Here is a 20,466-nt window from a genome sequence, read left to right as displayed (position 1 = left end):
GGAGAAATATCAATGGAGAATTGATAAGAAATTCAATAGGAAAAAAGGAAATGTTAGTTGTGAGCCAGATGAAGGCAAAACAGGATGATACGCGAGAGACAAGACAAAGAAAATTGAATAACCACACACAAAGAAGGAGAAGAAAAAAAACCAAAGACTGCAATAATAAATGCCCAATGATGGTATCTATGACAGAGAAGAGACTGTCTCTCTCTCTCTATCTCCCTCTCCCTGTATCTGGCCAGGGAGCCATTCAACCATCTATCCAAGCAGACAAAGGAGCTAACACACGGAATATGGCCAGACAAGACACATGCCCAGGCACAAAGAGTTTGCATTGAGAAAAGATGCTGTTGCAGCTGCTGGTTGCTTCATTGGTATCAAAAGTAGGGGGCCGGGGCAACATTTTTCACTTTGCGTTTAGCTTAAAGCAGAAATAGGAGGCGGAGGCAACAGTAGATTTATGAGCAAGAAGAAAATAAAGAGGAGAACACCGTGTCCAAAAAGTTCATTGTACGAGGAGATGAGAGCTTCCAACTGCAACTGCAACTCCACCTTCGCTTTCGCCTCCTCCATTTGGGGCTAATGAGTTGTCAACAATTCTGATGACTTTTATTTGCCAGTCAAACAAACAAACAGACAGACCAGCAAACAGATGGAGAGAGAAACTAGAAACTTCAGTTTGCAAGTCTAGGCAAAGGATTTATCTTTATCCTAGACTTCAGTTTGTTGACTTCTCCATCTCTTTTGCTTCTTTCTCTTGTCGAGAGTGTCAAAGTCAATGTCAGCGCGGTATTGAGATTGCAGACTTGACTTTACCTTTAGCAAAAATAGAATATCATAGTTTTGAGGCAATCAGATTGAAGTTAATATACATATATACATATAGGGAATACATCCCTTTTTAGAATTAGTCCCCATTCTTGGGAAGATTTTCACTGAATTTGAAATAATATTTCCTCCATCAAATGAATTGAAAACTGTTTCACTTGTGGTTGGTCATCTTTCATGGGGTATTTCTCATGCTTGAGTGGGGGGCTAACTCACACAGCGACTTCCAACTGTTTGCAATTTATTCTCATTAAAAATTAATTAAATTGCGCTCGAAAACCAATTTTTTATATTTCAACATTTCCTGCTAATGTTGTTTGTTCAGTTATTGCAAAACTACATACTGACTGTATATGACTGGTTGGCTGGATCACTCAGTCAGTCAGACAGACAGTCAGACAAACAGACGACCTGACATCATGAAAGAGAGCTTTCAAATTCGATTTGGTAATTCGAGTGGCTTTAGCGGGAGGGTGGAGAAGAAGAAGAAGGAGGGTAGCTTAACTTGACTTGGCCTAGAGCAAGTTTTGTCTCACGTCTTTTTTTTTGGCCATAAATACTCTACAATTTACACTTTTTTTTCTTGTCTGAGATAATTAAATGACTTTATCTAACTGCATACATATTGCACTTACAAATGGGTGAATGATTAATTGGCTCAATGATGCTGAGAACAAAATAAACAAAAGCGAAAACACTTGCCACAAATTGTTCCAAATTTTATAAAGACTGTCTGACTGGAAACAAGCAAAACAGCTGCGCCCCAACCGTAACCAAAACTTGAACAAAAGCCAGAAGTAAATACAAAGACAATGAAAGAGAGAGGGAGAGAGAGAGAATGAAACAGATGGAAGAAAATCGTTTAGAGAGACAGAGAGTCAGAGACAAAGTCAATGTACTATAGCCAGAAAATTGTATAATAATAATTTACAAAGGAAACACTTTAATTCTAAATCTGTTTAGTTTCTTCTTTAGGTTGAGCCAAAAGCCCTCTTGAAGGGCCACACAAATAGAGTGTAGATGGAATTAATTAATATTCAATTAAGATTCAATTCGAAATTGGCTAAAATTTTGAATTTAGTTTCATCTTTAATCATTGTTTGTCTGAGTCAAAAGTCCTAAAGAGGCATACAAATATGATGTAAATGGAATTTATGAATTTGAAATTGGCTAAAATTATTTTGTAAGCAGGGTCAGAAAATGCGGGAACAATTTTTACCCAAAAATAATATTTTGCCTCTTAAGCGATTTTGATTTTTCTCCCAAAAATCTACTTGGAACTTATAAGAAGTACGGAAGTTATATAACCTAATTTATTTCTGATAAGCGTCTCCTGGAAGGTAACGAACCAATCTAAATAGATTTCTCACTGACTTATAATTTGGATCTCGTGTCGGAGTCGTTTTTAAACGTAAATCGATAGAGATTTCGCATTGTTTTCGAAAATATTGTTGTTAATACCGAGCTAAGTTCGAAATACTTTTATTTCGCCCACTTTATTTAAAAATACTAATATACAAAACCATCCTAAAGCCAGTATGGACCTACGGGATTCCACTATGGGGCACAGCCTGCATGTCCAGCCGTAAAATTATTCAAAGGTTCCAAAACAAGGCCCTGAGAGTCATGTCCGATGCCAACATTCTTACATCCAATGCAGAGATCCACAGTACGGTGGGAATTCCATGGGTAACGGACGAAATTACAAGGCTGACGAGAGCCCACCTGGACCGCCTTGACGGGCACTTGAATCCCATGGCCATCAATTTGCTTGACAACAGTTCTACCACCAGACGACTAAAAAGGCTCCACGGTCTTGACCTGCCGCATGGAGTGGACTAAACAACCGCTTGCGCCCACCCCCCTATTAATCCAATTCTCATAATTTTGAAATTTTAAAATTATGAAATGTTATATGTACCTTTTGTTTTTATATGTATAACCTTCCAAATGTCCCGTTTGTCACTGATTTCCGCTGATTATCCACTTTTCGGATAGATTGCAGAAAGAGGGCTCTCCCCGCAATAATAAAAAACCAGAGTGCCGGGGCTAACTTCGACCGCGTCAAAGTTTGTATACCCTTGCAACTTTTTTGGTAACTTTTTTCTTACCTATAGCCATCAAAGTGAAAAAACGTTTAAGCTAAAAGGGCTAATGTGTCCGAAAGAACGGCCTACAATCTTAGTTTTTCTTCTGCATAGGAAATAACGAAGATATTGATCAAAGTCACTGTTTTCCACCGATCTTTCCTATGGGAGCTATATGATATAGTTACCCGATCCTTATCAAATTTGGCACAGCCATTAACAGATATATTAAACTAACAAATGTTTAATTTGAAAGCAACCGCGTCAAAAGTAACGAAGTTATTGACAAAAGTCACTGTTTTCGAAAGATCGTTCCTATGGGAGCTATATGATATAGTCACCCGATCTTGATCAAATTTGGCATAGTCGTTTATATGTGTAATTAACTCACCAATATTAAATTTCACGACAATAGCTCAGAAAATAACGAAGTTATTAAGAAAAGTCACTGTTCGTGACTTTGCTGTTTGTATGGGAGCTATATGATATAGTAGTCCGATCCGGCTGAATCCGAGATATACAACGCCTGCAGTATATACAAGCCTACATGCAAAATTTCAGCTCTGTAGCTCTTACGGTCTTGGAGGAGTTTGCGTTGATCCAGACGGACGGACGGACGGACGGACGGACGGACGGACATGGCTATTTGAACTCGTCTCGTCGTGCTGATCAAGAATATATATACATACTTTATATGGTCGGAGATGCTTCCTTCAATGCGTTGCACACTTTTGACCAAAATTAATATACCCTTTTTGCAAGGGTATAAAAAACTATATTAGCGTATAGCATTAACATAATTATCTATAATTTTTAAGGGATAAATTAGTTTTCGACTGCAAATTAACAAAATTAACTCAGGTTTCATTTGTAAAAGTTTTTGAATCTAATTTGAATGAATTTCATTTTAAACATTAACGAGAACAGATCAATTCCATTTCGAGTATTGTCACTTGTTAATTTTATGAATAATTCTTGTAAATAAATAAAAGGATCGAATTTTTCCAATTGTGGCTAATATTGTGTGCCACATATTGAATAATAGAAAAATATTTAAAAGCCCATAATTTCCATAAATTTATAAGATAGATAATCATTTGGCTCGGAATCGAAGCGTGAGCAGGCCTCATGTTCTAAAATCTTAGATGGTTATTAAATATTTTGTAAATATTTATATTAAGTAAAAGTTATTTATTTTAAGTCGAACTCATATTTCTAATATTGTTCTTAGCAGCTAAATAATTGAAGTATCTTAAGCCTCTAGAACGAATTTAATGAGATTTCGTTGCACTGAAATTGATTTCTGGAATCCTTTTGCTATAATACCTAAACAAAATGCATATCTATAGCACTTTCAGAGAAAAGGGAAGGGAAAGGGAGGAAAAAGGGAATAAAGTTTTATGTGCCCTGCTATATAAACTGAATCAAAGCATAACGAAGTCGAAGAAACGAACAAAGCTAAATGAAAACATGATTAATGGATCACTGCATTAGAAATATGTATGTTTTGGAATTGAAATTTGAAAATATTGTGTAATCTGCTGGAAATGCATTAGCAATGCTAACGAAAGGGGGTGGGAGTGGTGTACGAGAAGCATCGTATAACACAGAAACATGCCTTTAAATGGAAATGTTGCGTGAGATGTTCATAAGATGAATGTAAATGATTTGTGTGTGTGTGTGTGTTTGTGTGGGAGGGATGAAGACGAATCGTGGCAATAGATCAGTGGGGGGAAACAGCTGCTTCCATGCGATCAGAGGGCGGCTCAGCATATTGTAGATGCATATACAAATGTATATGTATGTATATGCAGTTCAATTAATGAAAAATTGATAAAAAGCCTACAAACAAATCACTCAAAAAATCTAATTATAACGAAAGAGTAAATTGAAACTGAATTAGCTCATTCTTCTCTCCTCTGTCAAATCAATTTCAGTTTCTTTTTTATTGAAAATTAATTGAAAAGTTTGTTATCAATTCAAGATTTTCTATATAAAAACAAAACGTAAAGGAAAACTGGACATTAATCAATTACTAGTTTCTATAGTTTCGCCTGCAGAAATATTTACTTCTAATTTTTCAATTTTTCAGCAATTTTTAGTTTAGCTTTTAGATAAGAATACATATCAAGGTTAAAACGACTTGGCGAATCGCGTAAATAAGTATGTACATACATACATATGTACATATAGTATGACTTCTTTGTTCAATCGCTTTGCATATAATCTATATATTAGAGAGCTGCATGAATGATAGAAATATCAAAGTCAAATAAATCCATTCGAATTGAATTCTAATGAATGAACGGCAACTACATAATGAAATGAATGAGTGTGAATATAGAATATACAGTGAAACCTCGATATAACGAATCTGAGGGGGATCGCAAAATTATTCGTTATATCTATTGATTCGCTATAGGTACTGAAATGTAAAACCTTAGTCCTTTCAAGGGACTTAACAAAAAATTCGTTATATTGGGTTTTTCGTTATAACGAAGTTCGTTATATCGAGGTTTCACTGTACTTGTCAAATCTCTAAAATAATTGAAATGAGTGTGAAAGCATCGAAATGTACTAAGGCACTCGAATCATTCGAATTGTCTTATTTTGATTGGGACGTTTTGAAGCAATAACAACTAAAACTTTAACGAAAATGTAAAGATTTTCAAATTGGAATATACAATACACCAAAAATTTTAGTGCGCGGTTTTGGATTGGACATTTTGGGACTAATCTTGGAAAATCTAATTTATAAGAATTTCCTAATTGCCACGAACCGAGAAACATAAATAAAGCTATTTAATATATAAAACAAATATTATTCGCTAATCCATCAATGGATACACAATGGATCTTCCTTTCAATATTACTTCTCTAGTTGGGAAAAAGAAAAATTCATCTCTGTAGTCTGAATGGGTCCCCAGTAAGACACCGACTAGACAAGGTTAATCATATAGTAAATCACATATATTTCATAAATATACTGAATACTAAAAATCAGAATTGGGATTCGACTACATTCGAATCATAGCAACTCATTGTCTTACTTTCTAACTCATTCAATTCCTTTGAATCTTCATTCACTTGAAGTCGATTTTTAAAGTCATTCAATTTATTCATTTCGTTTTAAATATTGTTAGCTTCATTTGATGTTTCTATCATTCATGCAGCTCTCTACTATCAACATCTATCAAAAAAATGTTTGCATTGAACAAAAATGTTTTTAGCTTTGTTTTATTTAACACTTTAATCGATACTCTCTCGGTGTGTATTAAAAATAAAATAAAATTATACTAAATCCTAATGTAAAAATAGATTATCTTTAACTTGTCTTAAACTATTCATTGTTAAACTGTTAATTTTTTTATTTATTATTAAAATGCATGTTGTTTCATAGATAAATTTTGTTTCGCTACATTAATATTTTTTCCTCTTTTTTTTGTTGTTTTTTTTTTACAATTTTTCAAGCGTTGTAAATTTGTTTAGAGTTTTTTCTTCTTTTTATCTGCCTCATTAGCGTTTGAGCTCACGTTTTTCCGCATATCAGTACTCGGTTCATTTCTGCTGGGTTTAAGTTTAATGTTTGTTCTACACTTTCCCATATACGTATATAAACATACATACATACAGAAACGTCAATACCAAATTAGCTGCCGCTGCCAAAGTGCCACTTGAAATTAAGATAGGGCTATCCTATCCATAAAAATCGAAATAGAAAACGCAATCTAAAACTGATAAGCACTTTACGGTTTGTCTGTATTTATGGCCGGCACCCTTTCCCCCCTTCCCCTTTTTTCTCCTGTGGTTTGATTTGTTTAACGATCGATCGTATCGATTGAGCTGTAATTGAAGTCAATTTACGATCATCCGTACTCAGAGAAGTACGGGGAAAGTGGATTCAATTATAATGAATAAATCCTAATTAATGCTAATTGTATGTTTAGGAGATTCCATTACAGAAATAGGAAATCGTATATCTAATTTCTTTGCCTTACTTCTTTGTAGATTAAAGAAGTGGTATACCCTATACCATTTGGAAATACAAACTTAACTCTGTTCATTAAATAAAAAAACAACTTCTGCGTGGATAGGGTATCATTAGGTCGTTCTTATGACATAACTAATTACATTACTAAATATTTCTCGCCCCTCATCAAATGGAGCCGCCACACCGCAAAAAATTATGCAAATTCATTGAAAACGAAAGGCATTTTTTTTTCTTTCTCTCTATCTTTTTCTTGTTTCTAGCTATCTCCCAAATTTGTATCTTTCTTTGCGTCTTTTTCTTGCTGTCGATTGTTTATTCATTAGCTTAGAGTTTGTGATTGGGTGGGGAGGTTAGGAGGGACGACGATAATGTGGGAGGGTGATCTGATCAAAGATTATGCAATAATGAAACTACAACACAGCAAAGTGTAAATAAATAAATATTTAAAGTAATAATGATTAAACAAAAATAACATTGGTGGTCTTGACTTTTTCTTTTGCCTTTATCTCTTTTTGTTTTCTTTGATTGATTTCTTTATTGAGATAAATATATACATATATACATAGATACTTATGCAAATACTGGCCTAGATTTGAAACCTTGAACCTTAACATTTAAATACTTGTGATTATTTGAAAGGGCAAAAGAAGTAAAGACAATCAACAAAATGAGATATAACAGCAACAACAACAATAGATAAACAAATTGAAATCAAAATTAAAGTTACTATAAATGTATATGTACATACATATATGTGTTTCAAACAATCGTTTAGATGGTCTAAACTACAAAACTTGTTTATTTCCATTGTGATTTGGTTAAAAGTGCAAAAAATTAATCAATTCTTGCATCAATCAATCAATGATTGCAACAGGTACAAGAACATATACATACATATATATACATATATACATATGTGTGTATGTATGTATGTATGAGAAGTTGTTGCATATTTCTGCCCTTAATCAATATACCTTTCTTTTTCGTGGTGCGGGAGGTGTAGGGTAACTAATCTGACAGTTTGCAAAAGGGAGTTTTATATTTTTGTGAATCAGCAATATTTGTTTGTTGTTGTTGTTTTCTTCAATGGAAAGAAACACACAAGGCACAAGAATTTACAGTTGTTCTGCCTGCTGCAGCATCAGTCGCCAGCAGGTAAGGGCTGTCACGGAGGGGATGAACACATTGAGTAGGGAGGGCAGATGCACATAGTAAATATGTATGTACATTTTACTAACCTTTTAATAAATTTCAATGCAATTCCACAGCAAACAATCAATTGCAATTGCAATTTCAATTCGGTTTAATTCGCTGCGACGACGACGGCGACGCCAACTGTGGCTGCACTTGCGCTTTCAATTACAATCGAAAGCTAATTGAAAGAAAAACTTCCCGCAATTGTCATTTGTAAATGATAAACGGAAACGAACATTGCACGGCACACTAACAAATACCTGGCACAAATGTTTAACAGAATTTCTTAACACTTTTTGTTTTTTTTTAATCCTTAATTTATATATTTTTTAGCAGTCGGCGCAATAGACGCGCGCGCGCCGCCCAAAAAAAAGCGTAAACAAAATCACAAAAAAAAACCCCAAAAAAAACACCGACACACACGTCTACTCACTACGAAAGCAAAAACAACAATAGCGCAAAAAAAAAGAGTCCCACTTCGAGCAAAAGAGTAAAAATCGTGAAAAATAGTACCAACATCGAGCAAAAGAGTCGAACATGCAACATGGGAATCGAACATCGAACAAAAGATGGCAAAACCATCGACTTTGTTATCGATAGTCTGTATAGTGTTACCAGCTCTTGTAAGCGTGAAAGTGCTCAATCGAGAAGAGCGGCTCGAAAGCTTGCAAATTTGAGAAAGGCTCAAAATGAGCAAGCGCCACTGATGAAGCGCCAACTTTATCAATTTTAAATATGATAACAGCATGCTTAAATTATAAAAATTATATTCTTCTGACATGCACTTCGGTTTAATGTATTAATTAACAAGAATTAGAGTTAGTATTAAAGCACGATTAGATGGGAGCAAGGTGTGGGCGCCAAAACAAAACTACAATTATATAGGTTTTTTTTTTCCGCAACTTTATTAATAATAATATTATTTCGTTTCACTTTTTTGTATGTTCTTGGGTTTTTACGTAAAAATATATTGTGGCATTGGTTTCGTTTTGTTTTAAACAAATTTGTGTGTTTGTTTTGTTTGATTTTTATCAATAAAATATATATTTTTCAGTTACTTGTTGTATTTTGTGTGTTTGTATGTTTTGTTTTGTTGTATTAAAACGTTAGGTAGTAAGCAAAGCAAATTGTTCAAACTTAATGGCTAAAACTTTATTTTTGGTTTTTAACACGCATATTTTTTCGGTTGTTTTTGTTTTTTTTTTTTATACAAGTTTATGAGTATGTATCTTTTGGCTTTAATAATTTTTGTTGTTGTTGTAGTTGCTGTTGCCGATGTTGCTGTTGCTGTAATAGTTGTTGCTGCTGCTGTTGCAGCTGCCGGTGTTGCAGTTGCAGTGGTTGCTGCTGCTGTTGATAGGAATGCTGCTGATGTGGCCAGTAATAACTTCTGGCTATGGGCTTGACTTTAATTGGGAAACAATTTTTGTTTCTTTTTGGTTTTGTGTTTTTAAGAAAATTGAAAAATTCGATTTGATTTCAATCATTAAAAGGCAACAGAAAGAGAGAGAAAAAAGAAATGAAGTACACACATCTAGTAGAAAAGATTGTGAACACACAAATAATGTGAAAGAAAAATGCAAACATTGAAATCTTTGAAACTTTTTTGTTTTTGGTTGTTCTTAATGGTACAAAAATGTGTTTTTTTCTTTTTTTGTTTTTTGTGTTTTTTTTTTAAACCAGTCTTGAGAAGAGCACACACAATTGATGCATACATATATGTATGTATAATACATATGTAAATATATAAACCATGATCAAAGCTAAGATCAACTTTATGTTTTTTTTTTTGGGTTTTCTTTGATTTTTGTTTTAGGTTAGTTTCTTAGTGTTAATTTACAATTAAGAGACAGCGAGAACGCACGCACAGGCACAGCTTTTGGGTATGGCAGGAGGTGATGATCGTCATGGTGGACATTGACTCACCCATCTGGCTGCTGCTGCTGTTGTTGTTGTTGTTGCTGCTGCTGACGCCTTCTACGTGCCACAGCACTATTTTTGATAATCGCCTCGATTTCACGTCCCCCAGAACTTTCACCTTCCGAGGCAGAAGCCCCACCGCCGCCTCCACTGGCTGCATCCTCACAGCGTCGCGATTGACCCAATGTTGATAGATTTCTTACTAAATTCACTGCATCATCATGCTGTTGGGCTGGTGTTGTATTCTCTTTGGCCACATTACGCAATATCTGAGCCAAATTACGCTGAGGATTATCAACCTCATCGTCAGCAGTTGCCGTTGCTGGTACCTCTGCTGCAGTGGCCGATTTCCTTAGATTGGACACTGTGGCATGAGTTGAACGTTTCAGACGATTCTTCAGTTCGGCATTGAGATCAACTGGCATTAGGCCACGACCCATGGCACCGCCAAGCATTGGTTTTCCAGTCTTAAGGATGCTTTTCAAAGGTTCCGAAGCACTGCTGCTGCTCGGTTTGGCTATGGATTTGAGATACAAAGACAAAACATTAGTCAAGAAATTCAAATGACACTTGGTTGGCTAAAAGCAAAAACAATAGTTTGTTAACATGGTCAAACAAAGCAGTTCCCAACTGAAAAACAAAACAATCAGTAATTATGAGCAAAGTGCAAGTCACATGCTTTAGACATCCTGTTTAATCCATTGTTATTCATATAAGACATGCATTTCAGGGTGAATAATCTAGTAAATAAAAGCAAAAATTCTATCTCTATGGATTCCATTAAATAATAAATTGCTTTGACTTCTATAACTCCTTATTGGTGTCAAGTCTGGACTAAGCTTTAGATATCCTAAGACTAATCCAATTTGCAGCAATCGTTAGGATTAGTTAACAATGTTAACTTTCTACTCATAATAATGCATTTGATTCTTGAATGTTCTGCATATAAATCTAAATATTACTAAACCTAGTTTAGCTTTAAAATCACCCAAATGCATATATACATATATAATCAAGCAGGCTTAATTACCCGCGCCTCTCTTAATACTCAACCACTTTTATTTAGCACATCTTTCTTGAGTTTTATTTCTTATTTGGGGCTTTCTTCTCTCGTTTTCTTTTTTTTTTTTAACAATTCGCCTTTAAATATAAGCAATAATGATAATAATAATAATAATTTTAATAATAATAATAATAATCATAATAATAATAAACATAAGGCCTTTTAAGGTACAATTCGTTCTTTTCCATTTTTCCCATCCATTCAAATCCATCCTATAAAATGATATAAATTATATATTTAAGCCCAAGCACAAATTGTTAAATTATTTTTCGTTTTTCTTTTGTTTTTGTATATATATATATAACTGGCATTAAATCTGGCTGAAATCAATAATAATCATAGATAATATAAGATTAAAAAAAAAAAAAAATTATCCTTTACAAGCCTAAATTGTATGTTTTTTCTCGTTCTATTTTTTTTTTTGTTTTGCTTGGGTCGTTTTTTTTTTTTTTTTTTAGATAATAACTCTTTTTATTAGTAAATATATAGTAGTAGTAGTTGTTGTTGTTGTTTTCTTCGTTTCGTTTGGATAATGATTTGTGGGTGAAAATTTCGTTTTTGTGTGAGGCGAAACGCATCTATCACACTGAGCATTTGCCTTAGGCGGGCCACAAGAAAGTTGGTAAAAGATGGAGGCAGGGAGGAAGGTAGGGAGGAAGGTAGGCAGGGATGGTAAGGAGGAGGAAAGAGAATCGTTTTGAAACGTAATTTGAAAAAAATTTGTGAAATTTTGTTTCGATATAGCCAAAATGTACAATTTTTTCCTACTTCTTTTTGTTTACTTTTGTTTTTTTTTTTTGGAAAGGGTTTCGGGTTTTTCTTTCGGTTTTTTTAAAAAATCTTTTTAGCCCACCGAAGACTCTTCGCAAAGGCGATGAAACTCCTTGCCAGCTGCATTGAGTTCAGCTGGTGTAACAATGATATCATCATAGCAGGATATCATGGCCTTAATGCGATTGCCGGGCGAATGAGCTCTCTTGGGACTGGGCATGGCAGTGGGACTAAAGCTGCCGCCACCGCAAATGATGTTGCCGGCGCCATTAGTTGGTGTGTATATCGATGACTCAAAGGACATGGGACGGGTACGTTTCAATAGTTCACGACGTTTACCCACACTAACGGTGGGCAAACGTACATATTCATTTGTGGCCTCTGCCTGAGGGTTTTGCTGCTGCTGCTGTTGCTGTTGCTGTTGCTGTTCCTGTGGTGTTGGTGTTGCTAGTGTTGATGGCAGTGGCATGGATTCCGTTTTCAGTACTGTTGTGTTCTTAAAGCTATCCTTGCAACCAAAATATTTGGCATAACGTTCATCCACAAGTGATGAACGATTGTTGTTGCTGTTGGTGCTGCTGCTGCCAGTGTTGTTTCTGGTAGTTATCTCTGTGGTGTGTCGCCGCTGCACTGGCTGGGCTTGTGGCAGCTGTTGCTGTTGCACTAGCCGGGTTATCTTGCGACGCATTTCGGATACCTTTTGAGGTGAGGTCTTATCTTTTTGCTCATTTGAGGCACAGTTCTCTTTGCCTGAATCGGAATCACTTTGATTCGATGAGGAGCCACCACCATTCGTTAGAAGTATCGAATGCTGCTGCTGCTGCTGCTGTTCGATAAATGGGGACTTGATTTTTCCTATGGTACGCACACCCATTGAGATTTTAACCTCTTCGAGTGTCTGCAGGCGACCCAGACATGCCTTGCTTGAATTGTGATGGTTAATTGTGGCATTATTGTTATTATTCCGATCACCCATAAACGTAACCGGCATAATCAGTTTACCCACGGTGCGTATTTTGATTTTTGTGATAGATGACACTGCTCCTGGCAACATTTGTGGATCCGACTGTTGCTGATCACAAAGGACCGCTGTTGGCTCTGTGGCTGAACGACTTAGGGCATGGAAAAGATTGCTGCTATTTTGTGAATTGTGCTCGTTTATGCTCTCCAATGTCAAACTCCTGGGCTGGTAAGGTTGGATAGGATGATCCTCCTGCAACAGGGGTGAACATTCCATGGGTGTGGGCGTGACACTTGCACTGCTGACTGTTGTGCTGCTACGCGGTGTGCGATCCATGGGTGGACTTTTTGAATAGCTGCTAGTGCGACAACTGCCGATGCCGCCGCCGCCGCTCCCAGTATCGCAGAGGCTGGTGAAGAATGCCAAACGTTCGGCCAGCGATAAAGATGAGGGTTCTAAATCAAAAGAGGAAGTGGCAAGTATTGTAGGAGGACCGAATGGGAGAGAGAGAGAGAGAGAGAGAGAGAGATAGGAATTGAGAAATTAGTCTAATGCATCATTATGTATATCCTGAGGATTGTTGTTGCTGCTGCTGCTGCTCTTGTTGTTGTTGGGTAAAACTTACTCAACTCATTTGCTGATCTCTTCTCCTTATTATTGTTATTATTATTAATAATATTATATGAAACCATAATTGTTGTTGTTCAATGTACGATTGAAGGCAAGTTTCAACTGCGCACTGAGTTTTTATCCAATTTTTTCTGTGCCCACATGAAACGAGACAACAATTGTTGCTGCTTCTGCTGTTGTTGTTGTTGTTGTTGTTGCTGGTGTGTTGCCGATATGTTGTTGCTGTTGCTGCTGCTGCTGTTGCGATAAAAACCGTTTTTGTCAACTGCCGCTTGCCCTATCACCCACTAAATATATATACATATGTAACTACTCATACACAAATCGGCCGAGTACTACCGATTTTTGCTCTCTTCGTTGAGACGTTGTCGGGTTTGTCGTTGCCGCCGCTTAGAAAGTTTGTTTTTTTTCTTTTTTTTTTCTTGTGTTTGTGTGCTGTTGAAAAGCAATTTCTGTAATTTTCTTTGTCCACACTTGTCTATTTAGTTATTCAATGGACATTTATGAGAGTGTCACAGCCGTCAGACTCATCTCTATACTCTCTTTGCAATATCTTTCTTTTGCGGCTTTCGATTTTTGTTGCTTTCTTTCATTCTGCATCATCATCATCATCATTATTGTTTTCATCATCATCAACATCATCATTGTGTCTACTCATGATTGATATGAACTTTGTGTAAAGTATTGCCTTTGTCGCCTCCCGCAACAGACGACAATAGAACTCATAAGAAAACCACAGAAAGTTTTTTGAGTCTACTATCAAGCTATCTAAATATATATATTAAATCGCTGATTCCCTTTTGTTTAAAAGATCTTTCGTAGAATAAAAATAATAAAAATCATTGCTTATTTATATGAAATTTCATTCTTAAAGTTGTACAAAAATCACAATTAAACAAATGGATTATATAAAAAATATCTTAAATTCACTGAAATAGCTTTTAAATGTTAACTAGATCTTATTTTTAATCATTATAAATTTGATCTAAAAATTTGTCTAAAAATCGCTTTGTTTGTATTTAGATCTAGAATTCATCTAAATATTGATCTTAACTGTGTTCTAGAGTTAATTTGATTACTAATTACATTTAATTTCAATTTAATTTAAAAATGCTATCTAAATAAACAAAAAATTAAACTCAAGTGAAAAAATTAAATTATAAATCTTTTTGGTTGCTTTTGGCATTCTTTTTGATTGATATTAAATCTTTTGTTGGCCGGCTCGTGGTCAACAAATAGACTTAGATTGTTTAGGCCATCTATACTTGATGATTCAGATCGATTTTTTCGTTATTTCATTTTTGAGAAAGGATTGCCTTAGTAAATCAGCGATTCGGGACAATTGACTTTTCCAATTTGAACTTTCTTTGTGTTCTATTCGATTTTCTATGCTAATTCTCCATATAGTACACACACCCTCAACACAATCAAGATCATAAAGTAAAGCCATCTTATCGCTATTATTTATGACATTCTCACGCCCAAATATATTTTGCGTTTTTAGCAAACCTCGAATCATAAAAAGAGAGACCAAACCTCCAGTATATGTACATTTATGATATATAAATACATATGTCTTCACTATGTCAGTGTGTAACGAATGCCAAAACACACACAAAAAAAGGAAGGAATTGGGGGAAAAGCCTTAAGAAATTAATTAATGGCAAAAATGAAAATAAAAATCACGCGCGTCTTAAATTACATAAAGTAAAACACACTAATGTAAACTTAAAAAATATGAAAAAAACCACTTGTAAATAATAATTGTTATTAGTTTTCTCATGCGGCAACAACAACATCAACAACAACGGCAACCAACATTTTTTTTTGGTTTTATTTTATGCTTTTTCTTGTTTTTTTTTTTTTGTGTTAGAAAACAATTCAAGAAACTTGGCCAGAAACAATAAAAAAAGATGGAAATAAATATTGCATGCATGCAGCAAATTTATTGAATAAATTATTAAAAGTTTTTAGTTTTTTTCTTCTTATTTTTTCTTTGCCAATTTCTCGCTTTGGCATTGCGCAATTTTGCGTGCGGCTGCAATTTCTTTAGGTTTTTTTTGTTTTTGTTTGTTTAATTGAACGTGGCATTCATTTTTGATTTGTTCAATGCAAATTATTAGTTAATGATGAAGAGAAAAAAAATTTAAAAAATAATGCATATAATTTAACATATAGACACAGTAAAGCAGCAATAACAACAACAACAACAATCAACAAAAGTAACAACAACACATTTTAACAACAAATAAGATATACATACATATACATACATACATATATATATATATATATATATCGTATATAAATATGGAATTTTCAGTTGGCATTCCAAAAATGTGTTTCGTGCATTTTTCTCAGGCGCGCAAACAAAATCAATTAAATTAAGAGATTAACAAATGAAAATTAAGTTTTCAACAAGAGAATTAAATTTGAAGAGAAATAGAGAAAGAAAGAGAGAGAGTGTGTGATGAACAAATTCGTCTTTTTTAACAACAATTAAATGGATCAATAACAATAGATCAAAAAATAGAACCTTTGTTAAGTCTATTAATTTTTTTTCCAATCCTAAGTCTATTTTGAGATATATTCAAAATTTAAAAATTGTAGACAAAACCCAAGCAAATTCATTTTTTAGTTGTAATTCTTAAGTAGTTTTAGTCTGAAGTCGACTGATGATTGGTGGTTGTTGAAACAACTTTATCGACAAACTGCTTACTCTTTGCACAGATCTATTGATTTTCCTACTCATTAAACCAAGGTTTTAAATATCTAAAATATTACGCTTGGTTTTACTTTTAAGCACAATCCTTTAAATGGTGAAATAGACTCGTCTGAGTTATTGACTTAGGTCATTGTTTTACTAACTATGCCTTGATTGCAACCTTCTATAGCTTGTAATCTACTCACAGACTGCTATTCTTTTAGCTAACATCCTATAGTTAAAGTTAGATGTAGTTTAAATATTATGATCTATTTGTCTGTTGTTCCCCATGATTCCTGCCATATACGACTGAACTCTACGGTCGAACCTTCGGGTGGGAGGTGAACAGCTATCTGCTTGTGCTCGTGCTTAACAGGCTATGTCCTGGTATCGTAGGGGTCCGCTAAGTAATAAGTCTACACAAATATCAACAAGGAACACAAAAATCAACAATCTGTCCATAAGCTCAGCTCAGATATACAAATGAAATAGCTAAACCTTACTCTAATACTATTCTATCCGTAGAGGCCCTTCATACATCGATTAAAGTTTTCTCTCCTTAGAATGTTGATAGAAATTCGTCTAAAATGGTTCGATTATTGGTCAACTGCAACAATCAATTAATTGTTTAAGGGCTTCTTCTCTCTCTTTCTCTCACTCTTTCTCCAAAACATTTTTTAATAAACTTTCTCAAGAACTTACCAAATTCCGCATCATGTGTTGTATTTGGCGTGCTGGTCTCATCATGCGTTGGTGATCCCTGCGTATTACTCGCTGGCGGCGGTGTCGATTGACGTACTGCTGCAATGAAATGAAATATTGATAAGTATTTGCAAAAGGGTTAAAAGTACAAGGTACAAGACAAAAAGTGGAAGTCCGCTACCATCTATGCACAGAAATTCTTGGCGAATTTTTAACATTATCTAAAGTTTTATTCCTCGGTCTGTGATTTGTGATGCGATGCAGTTTGATGCTTGGTTTATTGAAAACTGAAAGTGCTATGCATCTTATGTCATAATTTGACAGCAATTTTTCGATACATTTTTGACATAACTCTCAACGCTTGGCCAGATTTTGACACGAATAGATGTATGTATTGGTGATAGCGCACACGCTATTTGATAACTCTCACAATAAACTAGAGGCCCTAATCTTAAGTGACCCATACATGTATCCGTCCCCCCTCCACGCACACACATACCACCGGCCGCCATTGACGGTCCTCCACCTTTACCCAAAATGTTACCCAAGCAACACACAAACCTTAATTAGTGCCTGATTGCCTGAGTGAATAAGTGTGTGTGTGTGTCTGGTGTGTGTGTGTGTGTGCGTGTGTGAGGCAAGTGACATACATTTTACAGCTTATTAACTTGGGCAACAACCATGCGCCGGCAGCGGCAGCGAATAGCCTCAATGACAAAAAACAAAAAACAATACAAAAAGCTAGCAAAAATCGGGCAAATTCATATTTAAGGCCCACAACCACTGACCAGATCGGAGAGGAAAGTAAGTTTGACATTGAAATGAACTAAAAATGGCAACAATAGATTTAGAAAAGGCTTGAGAAACAAAAACTAATAAATCAATCACAGGGCACACACACACGACCAAAGTTCGATTCTGCCAATATTAAGTATATAAATTCGGATAACCTACATTAATATAGCCTCGAAAGCCTCTTTATCTTTATAATTGTAGCTATCATATTGTTGAATATAACCAAAAAACTGCGCTATCTTTGGCCTTGTCCAAGTTTAAATTCTTTTGCCAAATTATATTATCACAATGTCTGTTTACAATTATTCCTGAATTTTTGATCAAAACATTTATCATTCTGGACCAACATGTCGGATACGTAATATTTTTTCTAAGGCTCTAACTCAGTTATGAGTACTTCAGAAACTTGATTTAAAATAGAAAGATTGATTTCATTGAAAAGTTGGCTGAGAAACTCGAAAAATTGAGATACTAGGGCAAATAGCTACAAAGGATAAATGTTTCATTTTGATTTCATGTGACTTGATTGTCTGATCCCCTTGGTCTTTCTGATGCAGACAGAATGATTCAAAAGGCGATAACTAAAAAGTATTATTTTGATTCTTTAAATGTAATGCCATATATAACATTCTGATATGACATTAGATTGAGACTAGTTCTTCTAAAGGGATATGTGGGTTAAGCGAAAGTATTGCATAATAAGTCTAATAAGTTAAGCTAAGCGCTAACTATAATTTCGTATCTTTGATTATTTTTCATCCTAAGCTTAACACTTACTTTGCTAATGCTAAAATTCTAGTAGTAGATACATTCAAACAAAATAAACAAAGAGTTGGGGTTCATAGCTAAATTATTCCAATTCCTACTCTGCCGCGTTTGTTTTGTTCTCAACCTTTGTGCCCTCTCTCGTGGTTTTTTGATCTCGACGCAGTTACGCCTCGTTACCGCTACAGAATGGAAACAAAGTTGGCCAAAAACTTGGTGTTTAGAATCTGCATTCCCTTTTCTTTTTTGCTAGCGGTATTTTTGTCTGTTAGTTTTATGGTTTGATGCTAATTTTTTTTTGGGTTTTACTTACCTTGACGGTTGGCAATGGTTGACCGCTGTTGTTGCTGTTGCTGAGGTTCTCCACTGCCTCCACCTCCACCATGAGAGTCTCGGCGATTGCGCGTTTGTTCCTGTTGTTGCAACTGCTGGAACATATTGGCACGGGCTCGAACACTATTGCTACGTGTTAGGCCACTGGTGGTCGTTGGTGTTGATGATTGATTGGTTAAAGTAGTCGTTGTAGTTGCTGCTGTGGATGCTGCTGCTGATGTTGCTGTAGCTTTTGCCTGAGCAGCTTCATCGCCAAGCGATTGTATGGCCGAATCATCATCTACGCCAGACATCTCAAAGATATTCTCACTATCGTTGCCTAAAGAGAGAGTGAGCTGTTCACTCAAACTGAAGCTATCGTTGATTGAATGTTGTCGCAACAACGTTGATTGGGCAGAGGGTTTATTACCACCAGCTCCAGCACCAGCCTGACCCTGGCCCTGTGAGGCCAAATGAACGACACGTGGTGATTGCAATGGCTGTGTAGAGCTACGAGCCAAGCGAAACGATGTTGCAGCAACACCAGGTCCAGCAGCTCCAGCTGCTGCTCCTGCTGAATGTGCTGACGAGGAGAGCAGCAAGGGGGCTGGCACGTGACTTAGCGGTTGTCCAGTGATCGGCGAAATTAACGGCTGTTGCACGGCTGACGTTGATGTTAGGCGTATGTCCAGCGGCTTGGTGGGCTTAAAGGCCGATGAGGCCGAGATGTCAAAGGGTGTGGAGTTGGCTTTGAAGCTGTAGAAATATAAACAAAGAGAGGGAGATTTAAATAAACAAACAAATGAGTTAGGGCATTAACAAACTATACATAACCCACAACAACCAGCAATAAAATAGTGTGAATTTCTTTTTTTCTCTCTCTCTCTCTATCATCTTACACACACACACAACACACATAGACAATGAGCAGTTAGCATTTGGTCATAATTATAGGCAATTTTGGCCAAGTTAATTACACTCTTTGTTGTTGTTGTTTCTCTGTGGTGAAATTTCAAAGCTGGCGGCAATTTTCAATTCACAAATCCCTTTCGGGGCTCGGGCACCGGGTAAAAGTTTCAAGAATCCGCTACCACCAAAAATTTGTTTCCGAGTGAAAGGTAATTGAAATCAACCAAAAAAAAAAAAACAAAAAAAACCCAAAACAAACAAGTAAAAAATAAAAACCTTCCCCTCTACCTGCCCTCTCCTAACCAACAGCAAACCAAAGAGACTATAAAAATTTCCCAACACACTCAAAAAATTCTTTTTCTATTAGTTTGCTTAGCTCATTTCCTTACCCAATAGCAACTGCAGCAACAACAACAATAACAACTTGTTCATTTTCTTTTTCTAGTGCAGCAATTCTTTTTTTCCAATATTTGCTTTTTTGTTTATCGGGAGAAGCAGCAAAAAAACAAAACTAAAAATATACAATATAAAAAAAGAATAACAAGCAAAGCTAATTGGATTTTCAAAGTGACTCTCAAACTGTAAAACAATCTGAGGCTATGAATGAGAGAGACAGAAGCCACTAGAGACGTCAAAAATGTCTTAAATGACATAAAAAAGGAAAAGAAAAGGAAAGAAATCTACAAAAAAAACCTTACTTAAATACAATTATTAACTCTCTATAATTCAAATTTAAAGGTTTCTACATAAAATTTCTATGATCGATTTTGGAAATCATCGGAATTGGGAACGGATCTACCTTATATACATATGTATATAGCTATTCTTGAA

At 35.4% G+C, this 20,466-nt stretch overlaps 1 protein-coding gene across 4 annotated transcripts in view; it reads right to left on the bottom strand.

Moving 5' to 3' along the window:
• Positions 1–11,079: 11,079 nt before the first annotated feature.
• The window catches only part of LOC6645061 (mucin-19), a 91,798-nt gene continuing 82,411 nt past the window's right edge, over positions 11,080–20,466 (bottom strand). For all 4 annotated transcript variants that reach the window (XM_047011695.1, XM_023177177.2, XM_047011696.1 and 1 more), the window contains 3 exons: positions 18,728–19,482; positions 16,855–16,953; positions 11,080–13,273 (listed from right to left, as the gene is read on the bottom strand). In XM_047011695.1, coding sequence (XP_046867651.1) covers positions 11,931–13,273; positions 16,855–16,953; positions 18,728–19,482 — 2,197 coding nt within the window. In that variant the 3' untranslated portion in view covers positions 11,080–11,930. The remainder of the gene's footprint in view (positions 13,274–16,854; positions 16,954–18,727; positions 19,483–20,466) is intronic.

Source organism: Drosophila willistoni (assembly GCF_018902025.1).
Source record: "Drosophila willistoni isolate 14030-0811.24 chromosome XR unlocalized genomic scaffold, UCI_dwil_1.1 Seg105, whole genome shotgun sequence".
NCBI lineage: Eukaryota > Metazoa > Arthropoda > Insecta > Diptera > Drosophilidae > Drosophila > Drosophila willistoni.
Note: the sequence above shows the minus strand (reverse complement) of the source record. Positions and strands in the feature narration are given on the sequence as shown.